General features: G+C 37.5%; 1 protein-coding gene across 2 annotated transcripts; it reads right to left on the bottom strand.

Moving 5' to 3' along the window:
• LOC144200925 (solute carrier family 12 member 9) lies at positions 1-26,376 on the bottom strand. 2 transcript variants are annotated; one of them, XM_077723307.1, is made up of 13 exons: positions 25,813-26,376; positions 23,263-23,397; positions 23,038-23,175; positions 22,569-22,886; positions 22,345-22,452; positions 22,146-22,257; positions 15,348-15,505; positions 15,058-15,140; positions 12,500-12,624; positions 7,588-7,780; positions 3,989-4,163; positions 3,188-3,334; positions 1-2,059 (listed from the first exon to the last, which is right to left on the bottom strand). In XM_077723307.1, exons 1-13 carry the CDS (start codon positions 26,030-26,032, stop codon positions 1,113-1,115), a joined length of 2,859 nt encoding a protein of 952 aa, XP_077579433.1. In that variant the 5' UTR covers positions 26,033-26,376; the 3' UTR covers positions 1-1,112. The 2 variants fall into 2 exon arrangements, with proteins under 2 accessions (XP_077579433.1, XP_077579434.1); XM_077723308.1 differs by lacking the exon at positions 25,813-26,376 and adding an exon at positions 23,539-23,839.
• Between the last annotated feature and the right edge of the window lie 471 nt (positions 26,377-26,847).

Genomic DNA, 26,847 nt, shown 5'->3' with positions numbered 1-26,847 from the left:
TAAAAAAAGGCTTTTTATTAATCTTACTATGTATACTTTTACTGTAGCACCTTTTCACCTCAACTTTCACCATGATTAAGAAATTTCAGAATACTTTGATTAATACGCATGATATACCAAGTACAAATATACCAACAATTGTATAAAAATTTGTGTACTGACAGTCGAGACATAGGGTAGAAATCACTGAAAATTATTTTCTTTCGTACCCTGTGATGACACTACATGATTAAAATTGTGATAAAAGGATCAAAATAACATTGTATTGGGAAAATCAACTACTTGCAAAGTACCAAGTATAAATTCAATTAATTAATGTGTACTTTGCTGTTCAAAAATGTTGTCTACCAAAAAAAGTTTCATGATCCAATAACTTGTAAAGAAACTCTCGTATATCTGCTCGGAAAATTACCAGTACAACCTTGTCCAGGTTGTACTAGTTCCACACATTAGGTAGCTAATACGTGCAGTACTTTTTGATCTGGAGGCGTATGGAATTATCATTTTTATGAAAATTGAGGGATGACCTATCTTTACCCCTCTCTGAAAACGGAGAGGTAAAATGAGGCCACAAGGGAAGCCAGAGGACACATTCAATTCTGCTCAGACTGTGGAAACTTCTCACTAGGGTGGGATAGAATTATGTAAAGAAAAGAGGTGGCCTTCTTACCTTGATGAGAGGATACGACACTTTTTAGTCCCACTTTCGTACTGATGATAAATCTATTGTTTCTCTATTGTTTAATTTAGATGTACTCATTACTTGTATTAGTATTATGGCATCCACTTCTAATTGAAAATTATGACCATGCTTTTCCACCTGCATCTAAAACATTTTAAGAACATTATATTTTTTTCAGATCAGGAAAAAGTGCATTCTTTGAGCCAATTACTACAGCTTACCCACTGTGTTCGAGAGGTCCTTGGTGTATTCAGGAATAATAATGTAAAATATGGTTTGGTTGTATTTTGATAATAAGTAATAAGTTTCAAAAGCTGCTTAACCAGTCTACTGTTGAATGAGAAGTAAACTAGAGAGAGCAATTTCAGCAGCCGTGATTAATATGCATAGCACAGCAAGGGCTCAGTGCATGAGATTGGAAGTTGAGTGTTCAGATATCAGTGGTGATGACAGGTGTCACCCCATGAATGAGCAAGGTGGGGCCCAGGCCGTGGGTCAACAGCTCCAGCTGGTGCAAGTAAGAATTGTAACGACGGGTGTCAGCCGGGGGGCGGGGCAAGTACAGGAAACGCACAGCAGGCGGGGACCGGGCTTGATCTAGGATCAGCTGATTTACAGCTGACAGGTAGTCATCAGACAATGGCTTAGTGTTGCTCGGGAAGCTGTTGACGTAATCTTCTTCATCTTCTTCCTCGTCTTTCCTCAGCTTCTTTTCTACCTTGTTGACATCAGCGGACTGTGATGATTGCCTATTTTCCCATTCACTTTGGCGTTGCCAGTGTAGCGCTACCTGCTGGTCCCAGGGAACAGGATAAATTTGAGCTTTAATTCTTAGCTCTTTTAACAGCTGCCGTAGCTTTTCCTCCAAACCCCTCACACTCCTGCCTTCTTCTACGCAAAGAAAAAGACGGAGAGTAGCTTTGCGCCAGGATCGGACCATATTAAGAATGCAAGCTAGCTGCAATAAGAACAGAGAGCAGGTATCCACATAGCTCGTGCTGTCCGGACGCAATAGGTTGACTGGCCAGACGTCGACATATACCAAAGCCTTCCCTGGAGATGGATAGACTGTTGACAGAGTTTGTGCTCGGTCAAAACTGTTAAAATAACGGGCCAACACCACGTTCTTAAGCATCTTGATGGCATCTGCAATGATCGCAACATATTCCTGAGGGCCTAAAACCTTCCCATCATACATTTCGTCATCATTTGCAGCCACGTTAGTTGAACGAAGAGTAGCAAAGTGGAACGTAGTTGGCGGCGGCTCAAGCTCCTGAGCTAGACATGAAATAACTATGGACTGACTTGTGGAGAGCGTGTCTTTGGGGGGGCTGTCATCGTAAAATCCCAGGACAAGGGTGTTAGGACGCATCCCACCTATAATGTAATACAAAGAGTTAGTGAGACACAATGAGTCGTTTCAAAACAAAGAAAGCCATCCCACATTGCAACTCCGAGACATTTCTACATAGTGAAGCTGCTTGTATAAGTAGCAAACCGCTACTATAATATACCCCATTATATATACCCTATAATCTGCAAGTACACCCCACAAGATGCCTCCCCCTCGTTGAATGCCTTTTCCAAGTTCACAAAAGACATGTAGACTGGTTGAGTAAACTCCCATGGCCCTCAAGGACTCTACTAAGGGTATAGAGATGAGCCATTGTTCCTGAATATGAGGTTAACTTCCCGATGGATCCTCCTGTCCAGTACACTTGAATAGAACACACCAATCTTCTTTGAAAAATGGGAAACCCCTCGCTGTAATCCCTACTGCACTGTCCCCCAAAGTCTACTTCCTAATGTACTTTCACACAATGCATTTTGGCCATGCTTTGGAAGTACCTGCCCGGATAGTTTCAGAGATTGGAGGAGAAATGAACACAGTTGTCTGAATCATTGAAGTGTGCACAGTCAGTTGCTGGGCGTCAGTGATTCAATTCCATTGGAGAGGTCCAAAGCATCCACATTTTCTTATACCTCACAGAATTGACACTTTTGTCATCAACGATTGAGGAAAAAAAATGGAAAGGAGTATGAAGAGAGCCCAGTTTCATCAGAAGGAATCAGTCCATTTGACAAGTCTAATTGAAATACCAGAATTTTCTGCCCCACAGCACGACTAAATCAAGCTAAATTGCTGCTTAAGCCTCATCCTGTCCAACTGCCTTATCTAATACTTATCACAATACCGTGTATAACCGCAGACAGTTTTTCACAATCTCCAGCTGCACAGAAAATATTAAAAAAAACTTTTGGCATTATAAATACAAGTAATAAATGACTCTGAATTGTTCATTTAGGAAGTCTTGTTAAAGCAAATTGTTCTTTTGCACAGAAAATATTAAAAAAAAACGTTTGGCATTATAAATACAAGTAATAAATGACTCGGAATTGTTCATTTAGGAAGTCTTGTTAAAGCAAATTGTTCTTTTGCAAGTGATGGAATGTGTAAAGTGTGCATACTAAAATGATTGTGTTTGTATCAATGGTAACACGAACCTAGTCCAGAGATGAAGAGAAGATGTTGGATCCCATGACGAACCGAATCAGCCAGTGTTAGGTTGACAAAAGCCTTAATATTGAGATGGTCCACCAAGGATAACCAAGAGGCATACTGGGATTGTAGAGGGTCAGAGGGTAACGTGTCTAAATCAGGGTGCGAAAGGACAAACATATACATTAGTCATTAGCAAAACAGAGAGTATCAATAGCGAATCATCCACAGGCCACATCTACTGGCTCAGAAGCATTAAATGCCTGAAAATACTGTGGGTGCAAAACATTCTTTACAACATAACCCTCTTCGGTACCATCTGTATGTGTGCACGTGTGTGAGAATAACAACCCTTATAAATCTCAACACCAAGTACCTGCTCGAATTAGAGAACGACTCTTCATCTGCTAATGAAAATATCATTCCCACTATTGTGCTCTAGCGACCCTAAGAAAACCCGGCAAATTTGATTACATACTATTAATTCAGGGCCAGTCCGCTGTCCCATATGAAAATATGAGAAAAAAAAGGCTTTATATTATCATGGAATAAATATAATAGATGGACAACCAAAAATAAAATCCTGTTAAAAAACAAGTCTACACACAAATATTCATTAAAGAAGTATAATTTGTATCCCTAGATGTGTACTGAGACTATGCCCACATATTCATGAGGTGGAAGAAACAGTTGTTAATTAAATATGAAACATTTTGTCTTGTGATTTTCTATTAAATTTGAAGAGCTGCACAGACTCGGAAATACAATAATAACATTTGAACAGAATGCCATAAAAATATTCTTACGCAGATCTCCAAGTTGGACATGCCCTAGAACGTAGAGTCCACTCTTCTTAATATCGTTAATAAAGGTGATTAGGCCTACACTGCTGCGAGGGTTGGATACCATCAGCAGAATTTGAGGTCGCCAGAACTTGACATGATCCTTCCTCACATCCAGCATCAGTAAATACTTGCGCACCTGGAATTAAACGTGACAAAATAAAAATAAAATACAAATGATTATATATGCATATGCGCATGCAATACAACCAATGTTAAAGGTGATAAGCCTAGTATTTTCTTCTTTTTGGGGCTGTGCTTCAAATTTGATGCGTTAAACAGAAGTCAAAAACCTGGGAGAGTTAAGTTTACCACTGTGTTACATCACATTTCCTATTAGCAACATCTAAGCATTTGTGACCAGTGAACATAGAACGGAAGCTTTGAAGGAGGGATTATTTCCTATTCTTGCATCTAAAACTTTGCTCAACAGTCCGGTTCTCTGTTGATGTGTTTATTATGCGCACCAACTTTCCAGTGGGAGATGAGTCTGTACTGCTGGCAGGTCAGTCTAGTACTCTCACACAATGTGGCTCGTTGAAATGAGCAGAGGTAGCCCTGAAAATGTTAGTGTTTGGAAAGCAGAATAGTGAATACGTGAATACATGACTCCATAACCTGAATGCACCTTTCAGGATTGATTTTTCCTTTGCAGATGTGCACCCATGATACAGCATGATTATTCCTCCCAAAAAAAAGAACATTATTGTCCACTTTACAGCTGGGATTAGCTCCAGCACCCCCACGACCCTGATGAGGATAAAGCGGGTCAGAAAATGAGATGAGATGGGAGAGATGTCTACTTTAATAAGACCTTAACTTCAATCTACTACGTCTGTTTTATGTAAGTAAAAGCCCTGTATAATTAGATGTGTTTGAGAACTTTTTTTAAAGAGTCCTGGCCAAGATGGCAGCAGCAGGCAGCAGGTCAAAAATGATGTCACATAGTCCCAAGAAGATGTAATCACCTGCTTAGGGGAGGCAGTAAGACATTAAGTGTTTTGCCAAAGAACACCTTGACACTGCATAGTGAGTTTGAATTACCCCCATGTCCATTTGCTTTATGAACATTGTTCCTTTCACTGCACCATTAATATTCTGGAGTGATTTCTCTTTTGGCTAACACAAAACTAATGGATTGGCTCTTAAAATGAGGCCACTATTGGACAGAATTTTACATGTAAATATATGTGTAACCATTTAAAATGTATGAATAATGTCCAAAATTCAATGTCAACCAATAGATCATCTAAAATTTGTTGGGAACCTCAACACAATTTTGTCTGGGATCGAGTCAGCAAAGGAGTTTTCTGGATTTCCTGATTTTGTTTGCTTTTGGAGTCTAAGTGTGTCAGCCGAGAGAATTTAAGCTACATCCATGCAAAAATTCATGACAACCTAGGATCAAAACAGTTAACTGCACATTATTCACAGCCATGCTCTCATCCTCTTAATTAAAGTCATTTAAAATGAATAAATAGATAAACCGAACGGGTATGGAGAAAAGTATTTCAATTGCACATTCCTTGATATGGTAATTACTTCTTAGTTAGAGGAAAATCTTCCAGGGGTATTTTTCTACAAAACATGCTTCAGTGTAGTGCGACCGGTACAAAATATTTCAGATACGAGGAATCTTGTGGAATTCCTGCTTGTTTAGCCAATTTAGGATGAAGCTATTTTAAACCCTAATAAATAACCTCAGTTCTAATGAAGCATTTTGTGCTTTTATATCCCAAAATAATGGACAATCGTCTCAGTGGTAGAGAACAACTGCCTCCACTCATCTCATCATCTGTCTTCTTAATCTTCCCATTTTCTTCAGTTTTCCCATCCATCAGGCTATCATCATTTCTGTCTCTTTAGTCTCATCCATCACTCCATTTGCAATTACTCATCCTTTCTCCATTCTTATATTCTCTCTATATATATTTCTTTACTTGATATCATCAGCATCAGGTTGCCTTTTTCGTCCTGTCTTCCCGTAACACTGATGTCAGCAGCTTGTTATCTTAGGGGGGTGTTTTTGTTGTGAACACTTTGGTTTCCATTCTTTGCTGCAACAGTATCTGGCTGACACTCACTGTTACAATTTTTCCACACATTTACCGTGATCAGAAGACAGCTACACACCTCTCTAATTAGCAGTTCATCTAACTTGAAAAAAATGGAGACAGGTTAAAAAAAATGTCATTTGTAGAAGAAATGGAAATCTTTTGCAGTTAGTAGTAAAGTTCCTTAAGTGTGCATATAGCCATATCCATCAATTTTGCTAAATTTTGTTAGGAGTTGTGTGGATGAACAAAGAAGACGTAACAGATTTGTTAATAATTTAAGCATCTGCTGTTTCCATTTATGTAATCTCAGGAAAGATAAATATTTTAAGTTTGCTGTAGTGAACCTTTTGATCCTTTGAAAAGGTTTAGGAAAGCATGTCACTGATATGTTTAAGTATACCTGTTAAGACTTAGTTTTTAGCTGCAGCTTATGTAGTTTTGATAAATCATGTTAGAATTCTGTAAAATGTATGCAAGTTGCAGTGCATCACAAGCCTTTTAAAGAACAATGCAATGTGTTGTTAGATATGGGAAGAAGAAGGAACAATCAAAGTGCATTCATATGGACTATTTGTCTAATTTAAAATGTGAATTCAGTTTACAATGCAAAACTTAGAAATATTTTCATGGGTTTTATCCATAAAACAGTCATGTAAATGTGACTGCAGAATCATTCCAACGACATGCACCCAAATACAAGAGGTGATGTGCAACAACATTTAATTTTCATTATTATATTCTTCTTGAGAAAGGTGGGCTTTCCTTTTCATCTATTATCATATTTAACATAAAAGGGCAAAAAGTCTGAAATAGTTTGGTATCAATTCATTTTCCATCTGATCCCTGGTAACCAGTAGACTTCTATGTGCTATAAAAGCAAACATATAGGTTCTAATACTGGACATATATATGTAATCTTTTCAATTGTTTAACTACTCTTTGAGAGAAAAATCAGAGAAAGGAGTATGACAGGGAAGGAGGCATTAGTGAAGTTGGAAAAAAAGCAAAGAGATGAGGGGGAGGAAAGAAAGTGCAATAAGTTGAGTGGTTGTAATAATGTTCACCCTCTTGACAAACTGCTCAGGAGCCAAACCGCCCTGAATCGCCTTGGCAACAGACCTTGTTGGCAACAGAACTCCCTCACCTTGAAAGCAATAGGCCAATAGTAGAGGACATAGAGAACTATGATCTAAAATAATGTATTAGTATGCCTGTACAAGTGCAGCTCTTTATAGAGGGAAAAATATGCAGTGTGTGTCCGTTAGGTGTGATATAAAAATGATGGATGGCTGCACAACAATGTATGAGTATGAATATGGAGAGTATTGGTGTGTGCTGTTCTCAGCTGCATACACTTGGCTTGGGGAAGAAATAGTCTGTTTGTGTGTCTCAATAAACATTTTTAAGAGATTGCTTGGCAAGAACACTGTTTTTCTTTTAAGTTGACGGGCTAAGATTTTAGCTGCAGTAATAATGACGAAGCTGTGCTGTGTGTTGCTTTCAAACCTGATGGAAAATGAGAGCCTGGCTGATGTACCCCCAGCTGGAGGTTGGACTGAGGTAGTGAATAAGCAGCAACAGCAGCAACATGAAGGCGATGCTAGCCGAGGCGTAGATGGAGTTGATGAGAAACATCATGACGGCACAGCCCACGATGCCCAACACACACGTATGCCAGGTGAAGTAACGAAAAGTGGGTCTAGGAAGAAAACAAAGTAAAATCTACCTTTAGTCAATCACTCTTATAGTTAGATTTGTTAATCCATTTACCTGCTTGCAGATAAAATCAAGAATTTTAAACAGATTGAATACAATGTGAAATTAAAATAGTTTTTCCTCATCACATACTGGTAGTGTTACATTTTAATTGTATTATTAATTGAAATACAGAAGTACAGTAATCCCTCAATTATCGTGTCTTCACTTATCGCAAATTTACTACTTTGCGATCTTTTTTTTCGATTATCGCGGCCTTGTCTGGTCTACATCAACCGTGACATTTGAGGGATTACTGTGTTTACAATATATATTGGTTGGTAGTTGAATTTTCTAAAATACGGGGTGCTCACAGTTTATTGCTCCAAGATCTACTTTTGAAGGAGCAATCGTCCCCAAAATGACACTAATTCTGATGACTTAATTGCCTTACATCCATATAACCTTGGTATAGCATAAATAGAAGTTTTAATATTTGACTTCATTTGGGATTATATAATTTGCTATGGACATAGAAAAGACTCATGCACCAGTTATCAAGATACTTGAAAGTCCAAAAATTCTAGACTGGAGGACTGGTGCTATGTAAATCTTACCATTATGGAGGCTAAAGCTAAAATTTTGCAAGCTAAACATAAATTCCAATTACTTTAAACTTGTAAAACTTGAAAAAATAAACCAATGAGAATGAAAAATCCATAGTGAAACAAAGTAGAGGGCAAGAAACTGGTTTCTCTATCCTTTTAGAGATAGAACTGCTATGATGATACTTGATTTCGAAAAGTACCCTCACCCAGTATTCCTATTTTTTTCACTGCTTCATGGACAAAATAGATCAAAATGAGTATACGACCAGCATGAGGTTTGTTATCTATGTGGTTTGTGATTTGTTTGCGCTCATTTTGTATGTCAAATCCCTCTGCAAATCAGCAAATTTGAAATTGATGATGTCACATCACATTGCGCCTTATTATGCAAATCATTATTCATTTGCTTTTTCCTTCACGGCAGCTAATATCTGCACCACCGAACAGGGAACTGAGCCACACCAAGTATCAAGCAAACAATATATAAATTAAGCACTATGTAAATGTTTCATACAACTTCATTGCTATGGCTTCAAAAGTATTTCAATCATTAAAAGACACTGAAAAGAGTATTCTCGGCACTTTTGACAAAATATGTCAAGCAAATCTTCCCAAATTGAATGAAGGGATTTAAAAAAATATGTAAACTGTGTAAGGGCATCTTTGAGATAAGTCTTGTAACCTCTGACGCTCTAGAGAGGATCACTACTCTCAAACTTTGCTTTTAGTCTCGACTACAAGCCTTAACCCTTCTTCATTCAATTAGCGGGAGGGGGTAATAACGATAAAAGCACACCCTATCCACCCTCTTTTTTGTTATATTATAAGCAACAATTTGTACTTTTATGCAATCATCTTCAGCAGCAGATGTCACATTGCTGACACCACAGAAATACCTTCATAGTATCACATCCAATCAGGGGGTTAAAACTGTTGACTAGACTGGACAGTTTGCCCTGAATCAGGTAATAATTACATTAAAACTAGGACAAAATTAAGTCATTTTGGTTGCACCTAGGCAAAGAATATATATATGTATTTATGCACAATGACAATAAACCTTTAAATTCATTTCTTTCTAGATATAACATATTGTAGATTTGTTTATGCCGTAAAGGCATGAAACATAGGCATACTTATTGCCCCTCTTTAGCATATCTAGCAATGTCAGTTTTTCGGTCACTGTCATCATTTCTCATATTTTCTTAGGCTCATTGGATGCCTTAGATGCCACAGCATGCTTAGTAGGCATTTTCAAGGGTGATTCAAAAGCTAGAATAAGCTCGGAGTCGTCTTCCTGCACAAAGTGTGTGCCCGATGCAAAACCCAATCCAAACAAAAGAGGAAAAGGTCCTTTTATATTATTTGGAATGTCATTATTTTTCACTGGTAAAAAAATTGCTTCTTCCGGAAAAGAAGAAACGCTATTTTTCCATCTCCTGTCGTATGCTTGCAAGTTTCAGCAAGAATTTTGACATTTTTGATTTGGATAGTCAATATAAAAAATTTAAAAAAAAACTGTAGCCGCGATTTTTCAAGCCGAAAATGGTGAAGGATAACAGTACTGATAAAGCTGTACCGCACACTGAGGCCTAATCACATTCATAGATAACACTAAAAATACACACCCACACAAACCATGAGGGACAGACACACTGACTACTGTGAGGCAGTTTTACTCACACATCGATGATTATCCCCCCCCCCCAAAAAAAACTCCAGCATGACTTTACACAAAGCCACTCTCTAAATTACACCCCTTTTGTTCCCATTCACTATTGCCTGAGTAGACACACCACACAGACACAAACAAGGGGACATCTTTTCCGCTACATCATAATTTCAAACCCACCCTAACACAATGCCAAATTTAAGCGAAAGGGAAATATTTCTGCTAAATTAGTTATGCTAATTAGAGAGCAGCTCTCCAGGGTAATACGGTGCTAAATAACCTAATTATTTTCGCCTAAAAAGAGACGTAGGAGAAAGCCTGAAAAGAAGCAGAGAGTATAAAAGGAGGAAAGAACTAAAGACGGAAAAAACTGTCCGGCTATCAGACAACCCAACTGGGAGATCGTTCATTTATCTATCGTACCGTGCATCCTCATAATGGTTGCAGATGCAGTATCCCAGTTGAATTTGGGTGAATGGCAGACTAGACCCAAAACAGGTCAGCTGTAGGGCACAAAGATAGAGACAGACGACCATTCGTAGACACAATCACATGGCTACCAATAGGAATCATTGAGAGTCAGGTGGTTGACTTGGAGATCAGCAGTAGCACTTTATCATAACTCTAAATTGTAAATATCAATACAGAACCATCGCCTCATGGAGTCAATTACTGTATTTTGCGGACTATAAACTGCTACTTTTGTCCCTATTTATAAAGAAACTGACCACCTGGTGGTATAGGGGTTCACTCGCCTGACTCGAGTGCGGGCAAGCGTGGGATTGATTCACACTTGGTGGTGGTATTATTGGGCATACGAATGGTTGTCTGTCTTTCTGTTTGCCCTACAGCTGACTGGCAACCACTCTAGGGTGTATTAAGCCTTTCGCCTGAAGGCCGCTCGGATAGGCTCCAGCAACCCCCGCAACCCTAACAAAGATGCAAATCATTTATTGCAAGTGATCAATCGACAGGGACCAATCCAACATTTGCCCACACCGACGTCAGGCGAGTGAACCACTACACCATCAGGTGGTTCCGATTTTATTTTTCTCTCTGCAAATGTTGTCTCTAGCTTCCTTTGAGTGACTGGCCGCTACATTTGAATGATGACAGCACAACTCTGCAAGATGATAATACTTAGCCGTACTTTGACTCTTTTTAAAACTTTTAAAACAACTGTAATGTTTAATGTAGAGGGGTCTAAAATTGATTCTTGGCATTGATTCATTTCAATGTAAAAACATTTACTGTTTGGTAAATGAAAACATAAAATTAATATTACAAGCTTTGTCAACTTAAGCAATAATTCTGAAATGAAGGTACCACTGCAAAATGTACACATTTGGATATGTTTGATTTCCAGATTAAGCCAAGTATATTTTTGGTGACAATATACTAGAAGCTCCTCAAGAATGTTGTTGTTGCTGTTTTTAGGGGTTTTAATTTTTGCCTACACTGTATGTTTTAGAATCTTGAATATAACTGCACTCAAGTTATACGTGCCTTGAAGGCTTCAAGTATCCTCATAAATTTCAAGACTAATATCCAGCTTTTACTGCAGGGGAATCCATAATACAAAATGCAATACCGGAGGTGATATGTCATAACAAGGGAGTGATGCACTGTGCCTAAACAGCATCTCTCCAGTGTGACAAATTAAAAGTAGTTGCACTTATCATGTATTAGAATGTATCTCTGAGCCGAAGGAAGGTTTTAATCCGGCAAGGTATGACTTTAGGAAGGGAGTCCCAGTTACTACGTTTGGAGATGCACATCTGTAATAACAACAGATAGTGGCAGCAGCAGGTACCAGAAATAGGAAATGAGTCATAAAAAGTGATTCAAATACCAAATGCCAGCAGTGTCACAATGTAATCATTGAGCAAAAGACGCGCTGACTCTGTGCTCATGTGTGAACACAGCTTTAGGGAGCTTTTATAAATCAGGATCATTGCTAGTGTCCAAGGAATACAAGCTGCACACCAAAACACAAACATAGTAAATTTAAATCTCTTAGCATTTCCAATCGCAAGTACTTGAGCAACCAATTGACTCCTCACACCCTCAAACACAAACAGTTTTATTGCTGGTCCCCCTCCAATATGGGGCCATAAGCAGGGACCAGGTTTATGTCTTTTAATTAGTACGCAGTTGCCATAGTAGCATCCAACTGGAATACAGACACCTCTTTCACACATAAACAATGGTACCCGTAGAGAAGAGGTAACAAGAAAAAGGAGTGTGATTAGGAAAGAAAAGGTAAAAAAAAAAAATCGGCCCAAAAAGTATTATATATCTTAAGGAGTTTTATGTATTGCCTTTATTATCAACATGTGACCTTATTGAGAATGTAGCAGAGATATACGGTGCAGCTGCATAGTTGAAAGTGGTGGGAAATAATAACACTGTAGTTGCATGCATGTTTGGAAGGTTGTCGTACCTGAAATTGGGTGCAGAGGCCCATTCCAATGCCAGGCATGCCAAGTCCACCGCAGCGTACACCAGGAGAAAGAAAATTGTTACAATACTGGCAATGGTGTTGAGCTTCCCAGAAAACAGAACCAACTATAAAAAAAGAGAGGGGAGAGAAAATAGTCAGGGATAACTCAGTTTTCGTAATAAATACAACGGGAGGCGTGGGGCATGGGCTTAAGCATGGGATCATGTGTGCAAGGCTGAAAGAACACTCTAAATTGCCCATAGGTATAAATGTGTGTGTAATTGGTTGTCTGACTGACCACCAATTCAGGGTATGCCCCACTTGGGGTAGGCTCTAGCACCCCACACGACCCATGTGAGGATTAGCAGTACGGAAAATCAAAGAGCTTTGTCGGAATACAAAAATCATCAATGCAAACCACATTAAAAACATTTCTGACATTGGAGATAATAGGTCTATAGGGATTAACAATTGTTGTTGATCAACTCATTCACCATTCTTCCCTCATACTTCTACTTTGGAGTTATTAGTTCAAAGCTCACTTCATTTATCAGATTCTTGTGATATAATTACATTTATTTTTTTTAATACATCAAGCGAGGGACCCAGAATGTTTGGCAGGATGATGCTGAGATAGAGCAGATGGAATCAAACCTTTCTTGCTTAGTATGCACACCCTGAAACAGAGTGATGCAACTGTGAACAATGCTTAAACAACAGGTACCTTTGAAATAATATTCAACATCCCTCTTTTTTGACAAAATTCCACTTTAACGTATATCCTGAGGCAGTTGGGGGAAATGAGAGATCTGGAATCACTGTCTTATAAACTACATATGTGTATGAGGGAATATTCCATCTATATTTTCTATCTTGCCTTGTACATACATACTGACCACATAGGGTCGATAAATGGGGGAAGGTCTAATCAGGAAATGGAAAATTCACTTTCCTTTGAAAAGAGCACTTTGGCTCATTGCGCACTAGTCTATTTATTTTTCTCCTTAGCTCAGGTACACCTGTAATTTTGTTTCTAGTTCAGGTTTAAATGATGGCTAGGCACAACGAATGTGACATTTTAACCAAAAATTCTTATTCATTTGGTCTTGATATAATAATTAGAACTATAGTCCACTTCATCTGGAGCTTGACAATCTTCATTAAGCTGCAATTACTCGTTACTGTTGGACCTTTTTGTGAGACACTTTCTCCTTTCACTCATGCTGAAATACAGTACTCTGTGAACAACAATGACCTGTTATGGCTTAATATCATGTGAAACATATCAATGGTATCTGGACACCTGTCAAGTCTGTAGACTCCCTCATAATATTGTCGCCTTCTGACTCAGTGCACATACATAAATCTGTGACTACAGTATTTACAGGAGCATAATATGATCGATGATATTTTTTGTTCATTTAGGTGTGTTTATTATCTAAATATATTATGAAAATATCCCTGTAAAGGTTTACTTACAAACCCAGAGCATTTTAAAGTACTTCTTTACATACCCTGCAATGCTATAGTGATGTATTGTATTATTGAGAATATACAATTATAGGAAAGAAAATGTCACCACCAAAAAATAAGTCCTGAGCTCCTTACAATTCTAAAATGAACACGCGTTAGAGTCGAGATTACAATCACATTTGTCATCAGTGTATCATTTGAATGGTCATGGTTTAGAGCGGAAAGATGAGAGTCAATGATTTCCGAGGAGCTAACGATTTCCATCTAATTGCTCCCCATCTTTTTGCAGACAGTTGAGTTGGTCAAAAGGATTAGAGCGGGACAAAGAGAGAAAGAGAAACAAAGAGCGCAAGATAAACTCTAACCCTCTGCCTCTCTCTCTTCCAAAAATAACGCCTTTGTGAGGCCTTTAAACGCCAAATGCTTTCCCATCTATTCCTCCATCACCAGCCCATCTTCTTTGCCAGTGTTCTCCTCTTCAACCAATACAGACATTTTCAATCCATTTACAAGACAAAGGAAACAGCCAAGGAAAATATCAGCATCAATGAATTACCATTAGTTACATTTATTACAGGTAAAAAATGTATTCTGATGTTATGTTTGGGTGCTTAAGTTTTGCTATTATGTGAAAGAAATTATATCAATCAATCTATCAACCTATTATCTTGTTTTTTTTTTGGTGTTGTTTTTTTGCAGGTACTCTATCTACATTTGGACCTGACATAATTTCTATCCATGACAAAAGGACCACATGTCTAGCAAACTCAAGCCGCATACTTTAATACGTATTTATTGACAGTAAAAACCTTTGCCTATTAACTACCTCTTTGGCATCCAAATTTATAAAAATAACATTGGTCATTGTTGGGTATAATGCATTACAAGTAATGTGCTATTTCAATTGAAAAACGTTTTTCAAAAACAAGTAGTTTTTTATGTGTGTCTATTCACAAATTGAATGCATAATCATTTCACCAGCAAAAAAGAATTGGCCTGATTGTCCTAACAAATGACATGAACATGCACAAATGGCAATGGAACAACAATAAGGGGGTTATACTTCCATATTCTTCTTAACTTACTTGAACAAGGAACCAGGAGAATAGAACCGAGACCCATGGGTTGCCACTGTAGGATGTCTTCTTAGCAGGAGACAGGACTTTACCTAAAGTAAAATGGAAAAATTTATTTCTGATGCAGAGATTTTACAGTTAACCTATTCTGCCATCAATATAGAGAAAAATATGAATCCACACAGGTTGTATTATTAACCATTATTGAAATTGTACCATCAGATGTTGTAATATTTAATCTATTTTCTTCATGATAGTGTAGATCATATATTTAACCAGAAAAGAAATGTCTTACGCACCAAACAAGTCATCTCGAGCCAATGCATAGAGGATACGGGAAGCTCCAATGAGATTGCTCATGGCTGCCGAAAGTGTGGAGGAGTATACTCCAATGATGACAAAAGGATTCCAGATGTTGATTTCTCTCAGAAAACTATAATCCTTTTGAAGCAACACCCTGGAAGGAAAACATATACCATATTTGTATTACCTCACAATTTTTATTTGCATATTTAGCTAATATAAAGACCTTGTAAACTAATTTTGACGATTTGCTTCTCAATAGTACATGAAGTAGCATTGTAAATAGTGGAGCCAAAAACATGGGCACAAGCCGAGAACAATTGAGTCCTGAATCTCTTGAACTATAGGCAGAAACTATTCTTCTCTAAATTTTAGCTAGGATTTGTTTTAGATAGGTTTCTCAATTCATTGTGTCATGTGATTATAATCAATCATGATGTTTCATCATGAGGTCATTCTATGTAATCCTGGCATTATATGAAAGTGTAAGGACATGCGGTCAGATAAGATATCTGAGAAAGAAGTAGAAGAAAAAGAAGAAAGTCACATCTAACCAAGTCTGGTCGACTACCTCAACATTTTCTCCCCATCCTCATTTTATCAAGAATGCATACGTGCAGACTTTGTTGTTAGAGTGCCTGCATATGTGCCTTGAGCCCTTTCCCTCGCTTGTCTACACATCTACTTTTCTGCTTGCCTGCAAGTCTACCCACCATGAAAACCTGGCCAATAAACCGTTGTCGCAATTACTCTTCTGCCTCCTGTCCCCGCATTTGAATACACTGCACAATCCGAATACTAACATTCGTGGAGTGTTTACTTATGTATCTGTAGAGGCTAGAGCAATTGGGCAACAACATTAGGAGCAATAGAGAAATGTTACGTATTCCTTCAATCTTTCCTGTATTTCAAATCGAAAGAGAAATTATGAATATATTGCCTTCACATCAGAGATCAAAATCAAGTGGCCAAATTGTGGCTTGTCATTTTAATCTCATTTATTGTAGGGGCATAATGGTTTTCAATGAAAATGGAGACAGCAATGTGATGATTGCTCTACCAAGGTGCCTAATGATGAGGGAGCTTCACTCCTAGGAGACCAACTGAGAGTAAGTGTTCATGTGTGGGACACTGCTTGCGTGTATTAGCGTGCAAGATGCAGCACTCAACATGGAGGCAGTGAGATCAGAGATGAAAAAACCCAGCAGGGTGTGCATGATTACCGCTGGCTCCCTACCGCTTTCCAATACAACACAGCCAGAGTGTAGAATTCCAGTGAAAAGCATTTTTCACTCACTCCTGATCCTTTTCAATTTCTTGTAGAGTTTCAAAAGATAAGCAAAAGTTGACATGGGCATACTTACGCACCTGAATGGTGACAATCCAAAACATTTGTGTAGTGTGATTGCATAACCTGTTTGTGTAGCACATTGCAATCCATGGATTTCTCATCCATTATCATCATTCCCAGTCTCATGTGTGTGGTATAGTATTTGTTCCTTATTGTTGGCTTAGTGGTGAGTAATTTCTTTTCTCTGAATCGTTGTGAAAATAATTTGAACAGTACAGTTAAAGCACTGCCCATGCTATCTAATTCTTGATCTCATTTTGCCAGCTATGGTAATTAAGAAGCTCATCACGTAAACTTTAAGGTCCACTGACTTTAATACTTAATCATTATGGCTCTATTAAGCATTTTTCTCTCAACTCATGGATTTGAACAAACTATTTTGATATATGGGTTTACAGTAGCACACAAACATTTATAATGTATATATTTAGATGTTCTGAATTATCTACCTGTTATGAAAAATTATACAAATAAATGGATCAATTTTTAAACTTTAACATCCATTTTATACTTTATCTTATTTTAATGATAGAAAAACAACATTTGACTATGGTTCAGGTATTGGTTGTTTAGTGTGTAGGTCTGTAAATATAATCAAGTACAATGTGTGTGTGCTTTTATTAATAATAGAAAACCTGGTGTACATTTAGAAAAGATAAAGAATGGAATTGGTTTTAAACATCTGGAGAGTCTTTGTATTGCATATTTCCATCTCATTGAAACTCACTCTTTAGGGGGGCTTTCATTAGATTTCATCAGGTAGAAAAATAAAATAAAATTAAAAAAACATGTGAGCCTTAGTAGTAGATTGCATCATTGCCCTGTCCAATCAAGGTACAGCCTCATAAAATACTAATTAGCACTACGTCTTTCAAATCTAAAATAAAAACAATGTTCAAAAACAATTCAAATGATTTGATCTGAAGAAAAAGTTCCAAAATAGTGAATGCCTTCTAAGTGTCAGTTGTGATATAGGATTAAGGGTCTATGTTGATTGCCATAGGGGAGAGATGTTTAGGTTAAAACTGATGTCCTCATTATTGGTTTAGCTATTGTGTCACATGGGCAAAATAAATGTCGCCAAGCTTGAGATTTATAACATATTTGATGGTTCTATTTTGAACTCAACCACTTCACACACATCTGCAAACCACTGCAGAAAGGTTTAGAGATCATGGCTTAATAAAGCCAATAAAATCAATTTACGCACAAAAAGAATGAATGGATCATTGAGGTTACATAAGAAGTGGATCACCTCAAACCTTGTCTGTGCTTAGACATTATTTCCATAAATGTAATGAATAGAATCAGTGATAAAGAGCAGCATGGCAGTGTCCAACTCTCATCGGAAATGAAACTAATTTCCGCCAAAGAGGACTGAACTTAATAGGGACCAAATGAGCCGCACGAAACTAATTTGTATTGCTATTTCCGGATTACCTCTACAGAAAATCAACACTGGTTGCATCCTCCAAAAGCTTACCAAAAGAAAAGTCTCATCTCTCTCTTCAAGACACCATTGAGTCAATTGTATGGGGACAAAGACATTAGCACCAAACTGAAATCCCTTACTGCTGGGTTTTAATGTTTGTCTTTAACCCCACTTTACTATGACCTTGTAAGTACTTAAAGGGTACAGCTGAAGTACATAAGGAGCAAGGAAAATATACAGACAGATGAACTAGAAACAGCATGGAAGAGAGGCAAGGAGAAAATTGTAGGAGGCAGAGAGAAAGAGGCAAAGTGAAAGATAAGTGCTCTTGCGGGAGTTGACAGTGGTTTAGGATTATTAAATGGAATCAATAACTAACAAGTCCTCTGAGTACACACAGATTTGGACGCACACACATTAGCATACACACATTTTTATATTCAACACTTGTCTCAACAAGGAGTCTTGGACATTTGTTTTCTATTCCCAAATGAACCACATATAATTACCACATTTAAAAATTATTAGGAGATGGAAATATACATCCACCTTTCCTAAAATTATTGTTGATGGTCTTTAGGTAAAGAACAAAGAATGAGAAATTTGTTTAAATGTCTCATCTCATTGTCTTTATCCTCACTGACAAACATTTAAAGGGATATGTAGGCTAAACAAATATTTACATAGACGCTGCGTGTCAGAGATAGGGCAACAAAAGAAAGCCCAGTAGATTCTACTCAACTAATAAAATTATCAAATCATTTTTTAATACCAAAGCTTTCTCTAGCACAGAGCGGATTATCTTGCAGGTCACTCATGCACAACATTTTTTAGCAGGAAAGACTTGCAAATAAACATTTGCATAATAAAGATGGCATGACAAGATCATTCATTCATTTTCTGTACTGCAAAGGATCACAGGGGTTGCTGGAGTCTTTCTAGCTAAATTCGGGCACCAGGCAGAGGACACCCTGAGTTGGTGGCCAGCCAATCGCAGGGCACAATGAGACAAACAACCATTCACACTCATAGCTAGGGGCAATTTAGAGTGTTTAACCCCCTTAAGATGAATGTTTTGGGGTGTGGGAGGAAACTACAGTACCCAGAGAAAACTCACAAAAGTCTGGGGAGAACATTAAAACTCCACAGAGGAAGGCAACAACATAGGATCCAACCCTCGATCTTAGAACTCTGAGGCCAATGGGCTAACCACTCAGCCATGGGGCGCCAATGAAAGATAAAGAATAAAAATAAAAGATTGGGGGGGGGGGGAGATTGGTCCCCCAAAGACTTCGAGGGCAAGAGTTACAACTCAGGTTACACGCTAAACATAATAAGAAAGCAATAATGCAATGACACTGAATGAAAAGCTCTGCATCCCCCTACACACCCACACACAATCACACAGACTGTTTCAAAAAAAGGGACAGGGAAATCGATCATGCTTGACTAGCTGGTCACAGGAGGTTAATAGATTCTCCATATCACATATCATCTTAGTCTTCATCGTCACTATCACCATCCCTTTCTACTCTGGCATATCATTTATGTTTTTCTTAAAAATGATTAAATATGTACAATTCCATTAAGGGACGGTTCCATGTTTAAATTATCTACAATTAGCTTTTCTTAATATGTAAATTAGAATGAAGGCACTGACAGTGACTGGGATGATAAATGCATTTTATGATGAAAAATTATGGTTGTTTTTTTTATTTTAGCAGAGGACCATGCAAAATGAGCTAAAACCATAAGTAAAAAGTAATTTATATTATAAAATGCTATTCCAGCTATTTTAGACTAACAGACTGTGTGCTTTTGCAGGAAAGTACAAAAAAAAAATATTTGTATCTAAACTGATTGAAGGTGATTGATAATGACGTATATTTTTCCACATTTATTAATCAGGAAATTATTTTACAATATTGTATATTTACAAATTAAAATATTAATATAATATGATGTATATAACCATGTTTAGAGTTTCGACCAACCCACAAAACATTTTTCAAAATAACTACAAGTTAGAAAAAAATGATATATTCAAAGAATTTTGTGTGAGGTTCAGATAATAGAATGCTGCAAGAGATTGAAAATCTTTATCAGTTGTTGCTGGAAACCCCGTTCTTTATAGCGAGCACAGAGATTATTAATCTTTTCTGCTACCATGGGTGCCACAAACATTGGTGGGCAATTATTAATTTTTGAGAAATATACAATTGTAATTCACTAAAATGTTCAACAGTTACTAAAACCCGTGAAGTTTCTATAATGCACTACTGATTTCTTTATGTGTTGCAAACACCAATTTAAGAATGAGAATAGAAAATAAAGAATGTCAGTTTGTGATTCTTTTGAGTGCAGCAGTACAGATTTGTTAGAAAGCTTGACTGCCACCATTTGGACGACTTTTACAATTGCAGTGTATTGCACATTTTGAAGTGTAGTTTAAAAGTATTTTTTTTCAATTAATGCAAATAAATGAGCAGTGTTATTTACATATGGATTAGGATGCCTTGTCATGCTGACTTTTTATAAAAATAAAAGAAATTATACCAGAAAGGGTCGAAGGGTCCTAATGTAAAGTAAAACTATGGCGTTAAACATAATTAAAAAAAAAACATTTTAGTGAGAGTAGCATATTGGACTGAAGTATAGAACAATAAAAATAAAATTAAGTAGCGATTTTATTTATTATTATAAAACACTAACACTGTATATTGAAGTGATTACCGTACTTAAAAAATGAATCAATTACGAAATAAAGTTAAATAATAATGGAAGCGAAAGACCTGTCTGTACCTGAAACCGTACTAAAAAGAATTTTAAAGAAAAGCATTACTGCAGTGGAAATCTAAGTTTTAGTAGTAAATTTATACCTTTATTCTTTTACATATCACTGGAGTGGATTGACGTACCACTCTTGCAGCACTTTATAAAACACTGTCCTATGCCTACTGCCTTTCACACTTTTAAAATTCAATTTCAAAATGTGAATCTGCTAATCAAATAATCTGGGGTCATGTTCCATTCCATTATTGTGGTTATTTTCTTATCTTTTTTTGGAATATGATAAATGAAGTGTGATTCTCAAATTGTGGTATCCAGGCTCCCTCTTGTGTTCATCAAAAGACTCATTTAAATAGTAAATAATAATTCAAATACAGCATATTGCTTTTTTTTTTTTTAGTTGCCAAGCTTTGTACTGTGGTGATAGGCTACTGTTCACTAGGCTCATAGTAGATATATTGTTTTGTAGGCCCATGACTCCAGCCACATGAGTACGAGTCCATTAAAATTCTTACAACTGTTGAGAAATATTAAGGGATAGCTTTTTTTAAGTACGAGTTCATTAAAATTCTTACAACTGTTGAGAAATATTAAGGGATAGCTTTTTTTAGTTAGAATGAACAGAATGAATATTGTGAACAGAATGAAAACATCCATTTCCAAACAAGCTAAAGAGACCTACAATGTCTGAGAAGCTTGCTTTCCATTCAGTGAGTGTGCATAGTCGTGCAAGTGGTAATGGAGGGGAATAAATTATCGCGCCATTGATCTCCAGTGCTGTTTAATAGCCTTGTCATGTCAATTTAACACCTTAGCAACGCTTTATCTGGACCTAATCAATAATGAACTATAGAAGTGTGAAATAGACTTGAAAAAGAGTGGGAAAAAAGTATGGAAATTGAAGCTGTAAAGAGGAGCGCATGGGGAAAATACTCCAAAGAAAAGAAATGAGCGGAAATGCTTTTAGAAAAAAATATCTTGTCTTGATAGAAATATCACACAAATATTATTTAATATATATTTTTAGTTCAGCTTGATTTACCTACACAAAATTAATTTATTCATTCATTTTCTAAACTGTTTATCCAACTGCATGGGTTGCAGGAGGTTCTGAAGCCTATCCCAGCTGACTATGGGCACCAGCTGGGGGTAGCTTGAATTGGTGATTTTGACTCACAAGTTAAAGAAGTGTTTGAGAGTATGTCTTTGAGCAATACTAACCGGTCACATGAGCAGGCAACAAGCACACTGAGAAGGTTGTAGATGATGAATGTGAATATGACAGCGGTGATAGTACCACGTGGAATGGAGTAGCTTGGATTCTTGAGGTCACCTTGGAGATGAGTCAATCATATTAATTTGGCCAGTTTGCACACAAGTTATTGGTTTAGATAAACTTGATTAAAACCAGTCCAAATACCTGACATATTAGACCCCGCCATGATGCCAGTGCAACCATTGAACATGACAGCAAAAACAGTGGCAAATGTCATTGTGGTTCCCGTTGTGTAATCAGAAGTGTAGTCAGCTGTATGAAGAGAACAGTAAAGAATTAATTGAAGTTGTTTTTTAATGCTTCCATCTCAAATCAACAAGAGGCAATGATATACTTTGCAAACTATAACAAGACTGTATCAGGCTTACCCCACAAGTTTCCTATAAGCGTTTCCAACTTGAAGCCGGTAAAGTTCGCTGTACTGGGTCCTGTCGCATTTACCATAGGATTTGAGTTGGCAAATCCAGGCAGGAGAATGGTGCGAGGATGTACAGCAAAAAAGCTGATAAAGATTGTGCCGAGGACAAACATGACCACCAAGAAGATGAGGAAGGTGGCCTTGGCATAAATGTGAGCACCAATCATGCACACAAGCAAACAAAGTAGGGCAATGGCTGTGGCATAAAGTAGAGACCACCAGTAGCCAGAAGGCAGAACCTGGTAGTTAGAAGTAGCAAGTGTCCCATCTAAAAGGAAATCAGATGTCAAAATTTTAAATACATTATTAGACATAGGTACATGTAATCCTCAATACACCTTATACACAACTCTGAAAAACATTATAAGCAAAAATGACATTTTTCAACCTGTTAAATGACTAATCAAGGACAAACTTACCCTCTGGCACTCCAAAGGTAGCAATAATGGCTTCAACTAAACCCAGTACATAAAGAGCACAAGCACACACATTGGCTAAGAAGAACATGATTCCAATACTACCACCAAATTCTGGGCCCAATGCTCTGCTGATCATGTCTGAGGAACGTTAAGGAAATGTAGTCTGGGAAATATAGTATGTTTTACCTTCTGTTCAAACAAATTAAAATGTGTTCAAAAGGATACAATAGGCTCCACCGGCATCTAGGGCTCCATTAGTGGATATAGCACATACTGACAGAACAGTCATGGAAATGATGAAGTATGCCACAATGAACATGGTGATTCCTTGGTACAGTCCAGACTGGCCAACCAAGAATCCTTGGGGGAAGAAAAATCAAATATGAAAATACCAATTAGTTAATGTAATGAGCACTCACAGGAAAGGCAGTTTAACTGATTTGAATAACATTTAATTTATAAATAATAAGACACAGTACCACACTCTCGTTATCAACTCACTTGTTGAGATAGAACAACAGACCTGACTTCTACTCAACTTTCGGGTTGTCCCGTGAGCAGTCACCACAGCCCTAACCCTGTGTCTTTAGCATCATTCTCCCCTAGATCCACCAATTTTGTTCTCCTTCAATACATCCCTGTACCTAGCAGTTTCACCTTCAACATACGTCTACCGATAGATACATGTCCAAACCATCTAAGACTGGTCTATTTGACGTTGACTCCAAAACATCTAACCTTCAGTCTCCCTATTATTTCATTGAAATGATCTACTCAACCTGGTTACTCCAAATCTTCATCTCTACTATTTCTAGCTATGTCTCTTCTCTTTCCTTCAGAGTTACTGTCTCGAAGTCAGGGTCGGGCAATCGGTCCACAAAGGGCCAAATTGGGTGCAGTTTTTTAGCCCAACTGTACAATACGACACCTTTCCACCAATCCACTGGCTTACAAGTTCAATGAGTGGATTGCAGTCGAGTGCAATTTGTTTCAGCAATAACCTCATTGTTTAACTGTGTGTGCTGCATCGGTTGAAACAAAGACCAGGGCCCATTGCTGCCATTCGTGGAATAATTGCCAACCTCAGCTCTAAGCTATACATCATGTCTGGCCGCCCCATTGCCCTCTAGATCTTTCCCTTCGTCGTAGCTGGCACTCAGAATGAATTAGAATGTGACGTTTATATTCTGGGCATTGTGGATTTTTCGTTTCAATGAATACAAAGGTATTCCATGCTTCGTTTTGTTTGTTTCTGTTATGTACTTAGTAACTTTTGCTCTACATTTTTGTAGCACGTCCCTGAAGTTTCACAGAAATAAGTTAGTAGAATACAGTTACTGTGTAACAATATGACTTGCTTCTTTGGAGTGTTTTTCAAGATGAAGGTAAAAACTGTGTTTATTAATAAAAATAATAATCATAATAATGAAAACGATATAATACCAGTTAAAGATGTATATATACTCAGAAAACACTGTAATAATATAAGCAGTGCATATTATACCTTAAGAGTTTGGTGTTGAACAATAAAACCATTGTTAATTCCTTTGCAGGCTGGCATGTTAGTGTGAGTGAATAGTCTTAGGTCTTACACAGACGCTGCTGTGTGTTGTGCGTGCGTGTAAATATGTCCAAATGCAAGCGTGAGTATGCACGCCGTAGCAGCTGACATCTCACGAGACTTGGGGTGGGGGTAGAAAGTAACATGGTGGTAGAACTAACAGACTTGACAAAGTAGATCAACAATTGCATGTGTGGAGATTGAATTAAATCAAGATAAATGTCAACGTCTGTCAGTGCTTCATGATTGTCTGCGCTTTTACTGCAGCAATATTATAAAACTTTCCATGTCAGTTTGTGATTTCTTGCTTCACACTAATAAACATGTTTGTTTTAGCCACTATCTGACCATAACATTTAAATGAGAGGAATCAATTCATCCATAATCTAATCTACTTATCCGTACGAGGTTGCAGGGGGTGCTGGAGTCTATGTGCAGAAGAACAAACCTTCAATAAAACCATTCAATTCATAACTATGAAACATTGTTGTGTTCAATTAACATCAGGTGCATGTTCTTGGGATGAAACAGGAATACCCAGGAAAATACCAACTGTGCACAGAAAATATTCAAATTTCACCCTTTTCAGAACAGTGAGGTGTCGTGCTAATTGTAGTGATTACATGGTGATGACAGGCTGACCCAATACTAATATTTGGTCCTGGAACCCAGTATCCCTGGATCCAGCCAACTACAGAACACTAAAGGACAAGAAACCCTAAATTGGTTGCCAGGCAAAGACAGGGCACAATGAGATGTACAACCAATACACCTGAATCAAATGATCAACTCATCAGCAAGCTGTCCTGAAGCTTGATACCGATCCCGATTATTTGATTAACCCTAAAACCAACCCCAAACCTAACCCTAAACTTAATGAGGTTTGGGGGAGACTTGATGTATGTTAAACCTGATACCCCAATCACACATGAATAGAACTTGTAAAAGGAGATGGTTTAATGTTAGTTCCCATAGATATTTTCCAAATTCCATTTTAACACCTAGAACTTTGAATCTTAACTTCAAATATAGATCAATAAATATGATTGGAATGAATGGATTTATAGACATCATTTCTTGACCATATTAATACAAATCTGAGCACTTGAAAAAAATTATTGTGTTATAGTTTTATGTAAATTGCCCTCCAGCAAATGTTAAACCTCGTGTGCATATTTGATTATTAACCCCAAAGTAATTCCTTTACCACTCACCGATCCTTAAAAATACAACCACGCTGAACATGGACAGCAAGGTAGGGATGACCACGCCGAAGAAGGTAGACAGTTTCTTTGGCTGACCCGAGTGGGAGGATTTCTTCCGGGGGCTAATCGGATGCTCCTCCGGCACCTGGCCGGTCGGAGGTGATCGGAGCTCGGACTCATTGACGCTAGTGGAGAGCCGGTAGTGGAGGAGAGGGGTCCGCTCTGACATCTTGAAACTCCAAATCTACACAAACTTACTTGAATGTTTCTATTTTTTGTCCTTCTTCTCTTCCTTCTGTTAATGACGCTGGCTGATTCAACAATCAACAAGCCAATAAATGTTGAATCAAGAAAGTTGATCATTGACATGTCCTGGGCATCGGCCACTGAAAACACATCGCCCGGCCAACAACATAGCGACGCTGGATGAATCCGAAAAAAAGCCGGAGTGTTTCCCAAGTTAAAAGACAGTCAAAAAGTTTTTAAAATGTCTAAGAAAGTCCCCATGATGGGATGGGTCATTTCTCTGCTTATACACTGGAGAGCGTTCAATGATCATGTGACGAAGTAACACTAAGTAGCACAATTCATGTGTATTTCCGGCTTTGCTATTCAAATTAAAACAAAACGATTACTATAATATTAGTAATTTATCTTCATTATGACAGCGGAAGAGAGCAGTATAGTTTGTTTCTATACTTATTAAAACTTTTCATAATCATGAGCATTTTAATTCGTGAGCCAAGTTAAAATAAAAGTGAAAAAATACAATTTCCGCTGACATTGATTATGTTCGCAAGCTTGACAAGAGAAATCCAGATGATGAAGATTATAATGGTGATGATGAGATCGCATGATCTTCTCTGTTCTATCCTATCACAGCATGCAACTTGCTGATTAAACTTTTATTGAATGGGTAAACCCAATTAGGGATTTGACTCGATTACACTGACTTTTATTCATCAAATCTCTTTGAAATGAGCAGATTGAAATCTGTGCATGGGTGACAAAGTACTCACAAAATATTTTCAAGCACTGTTACAT

This window comes from Stigmatopora nigra, chromosome 8 (assembly GCF_051989575.1).
Source record: "Stigmatopora nigra isolate UIUO_SnigA chromosome 8, RoL_Snig_1.1, whole genome shotgun sequence".
NCBI lineage: Eukaryota > Metazoa > Chordata > Actinopteri > Syngnathiformes > Syngnathidae > Stigmatopora > Stigmatopora nigra.
Note: the sequence above shows the minus strand (reverse complement) of the source record. Positions and strands in the feature narration are given on the sequence as shown.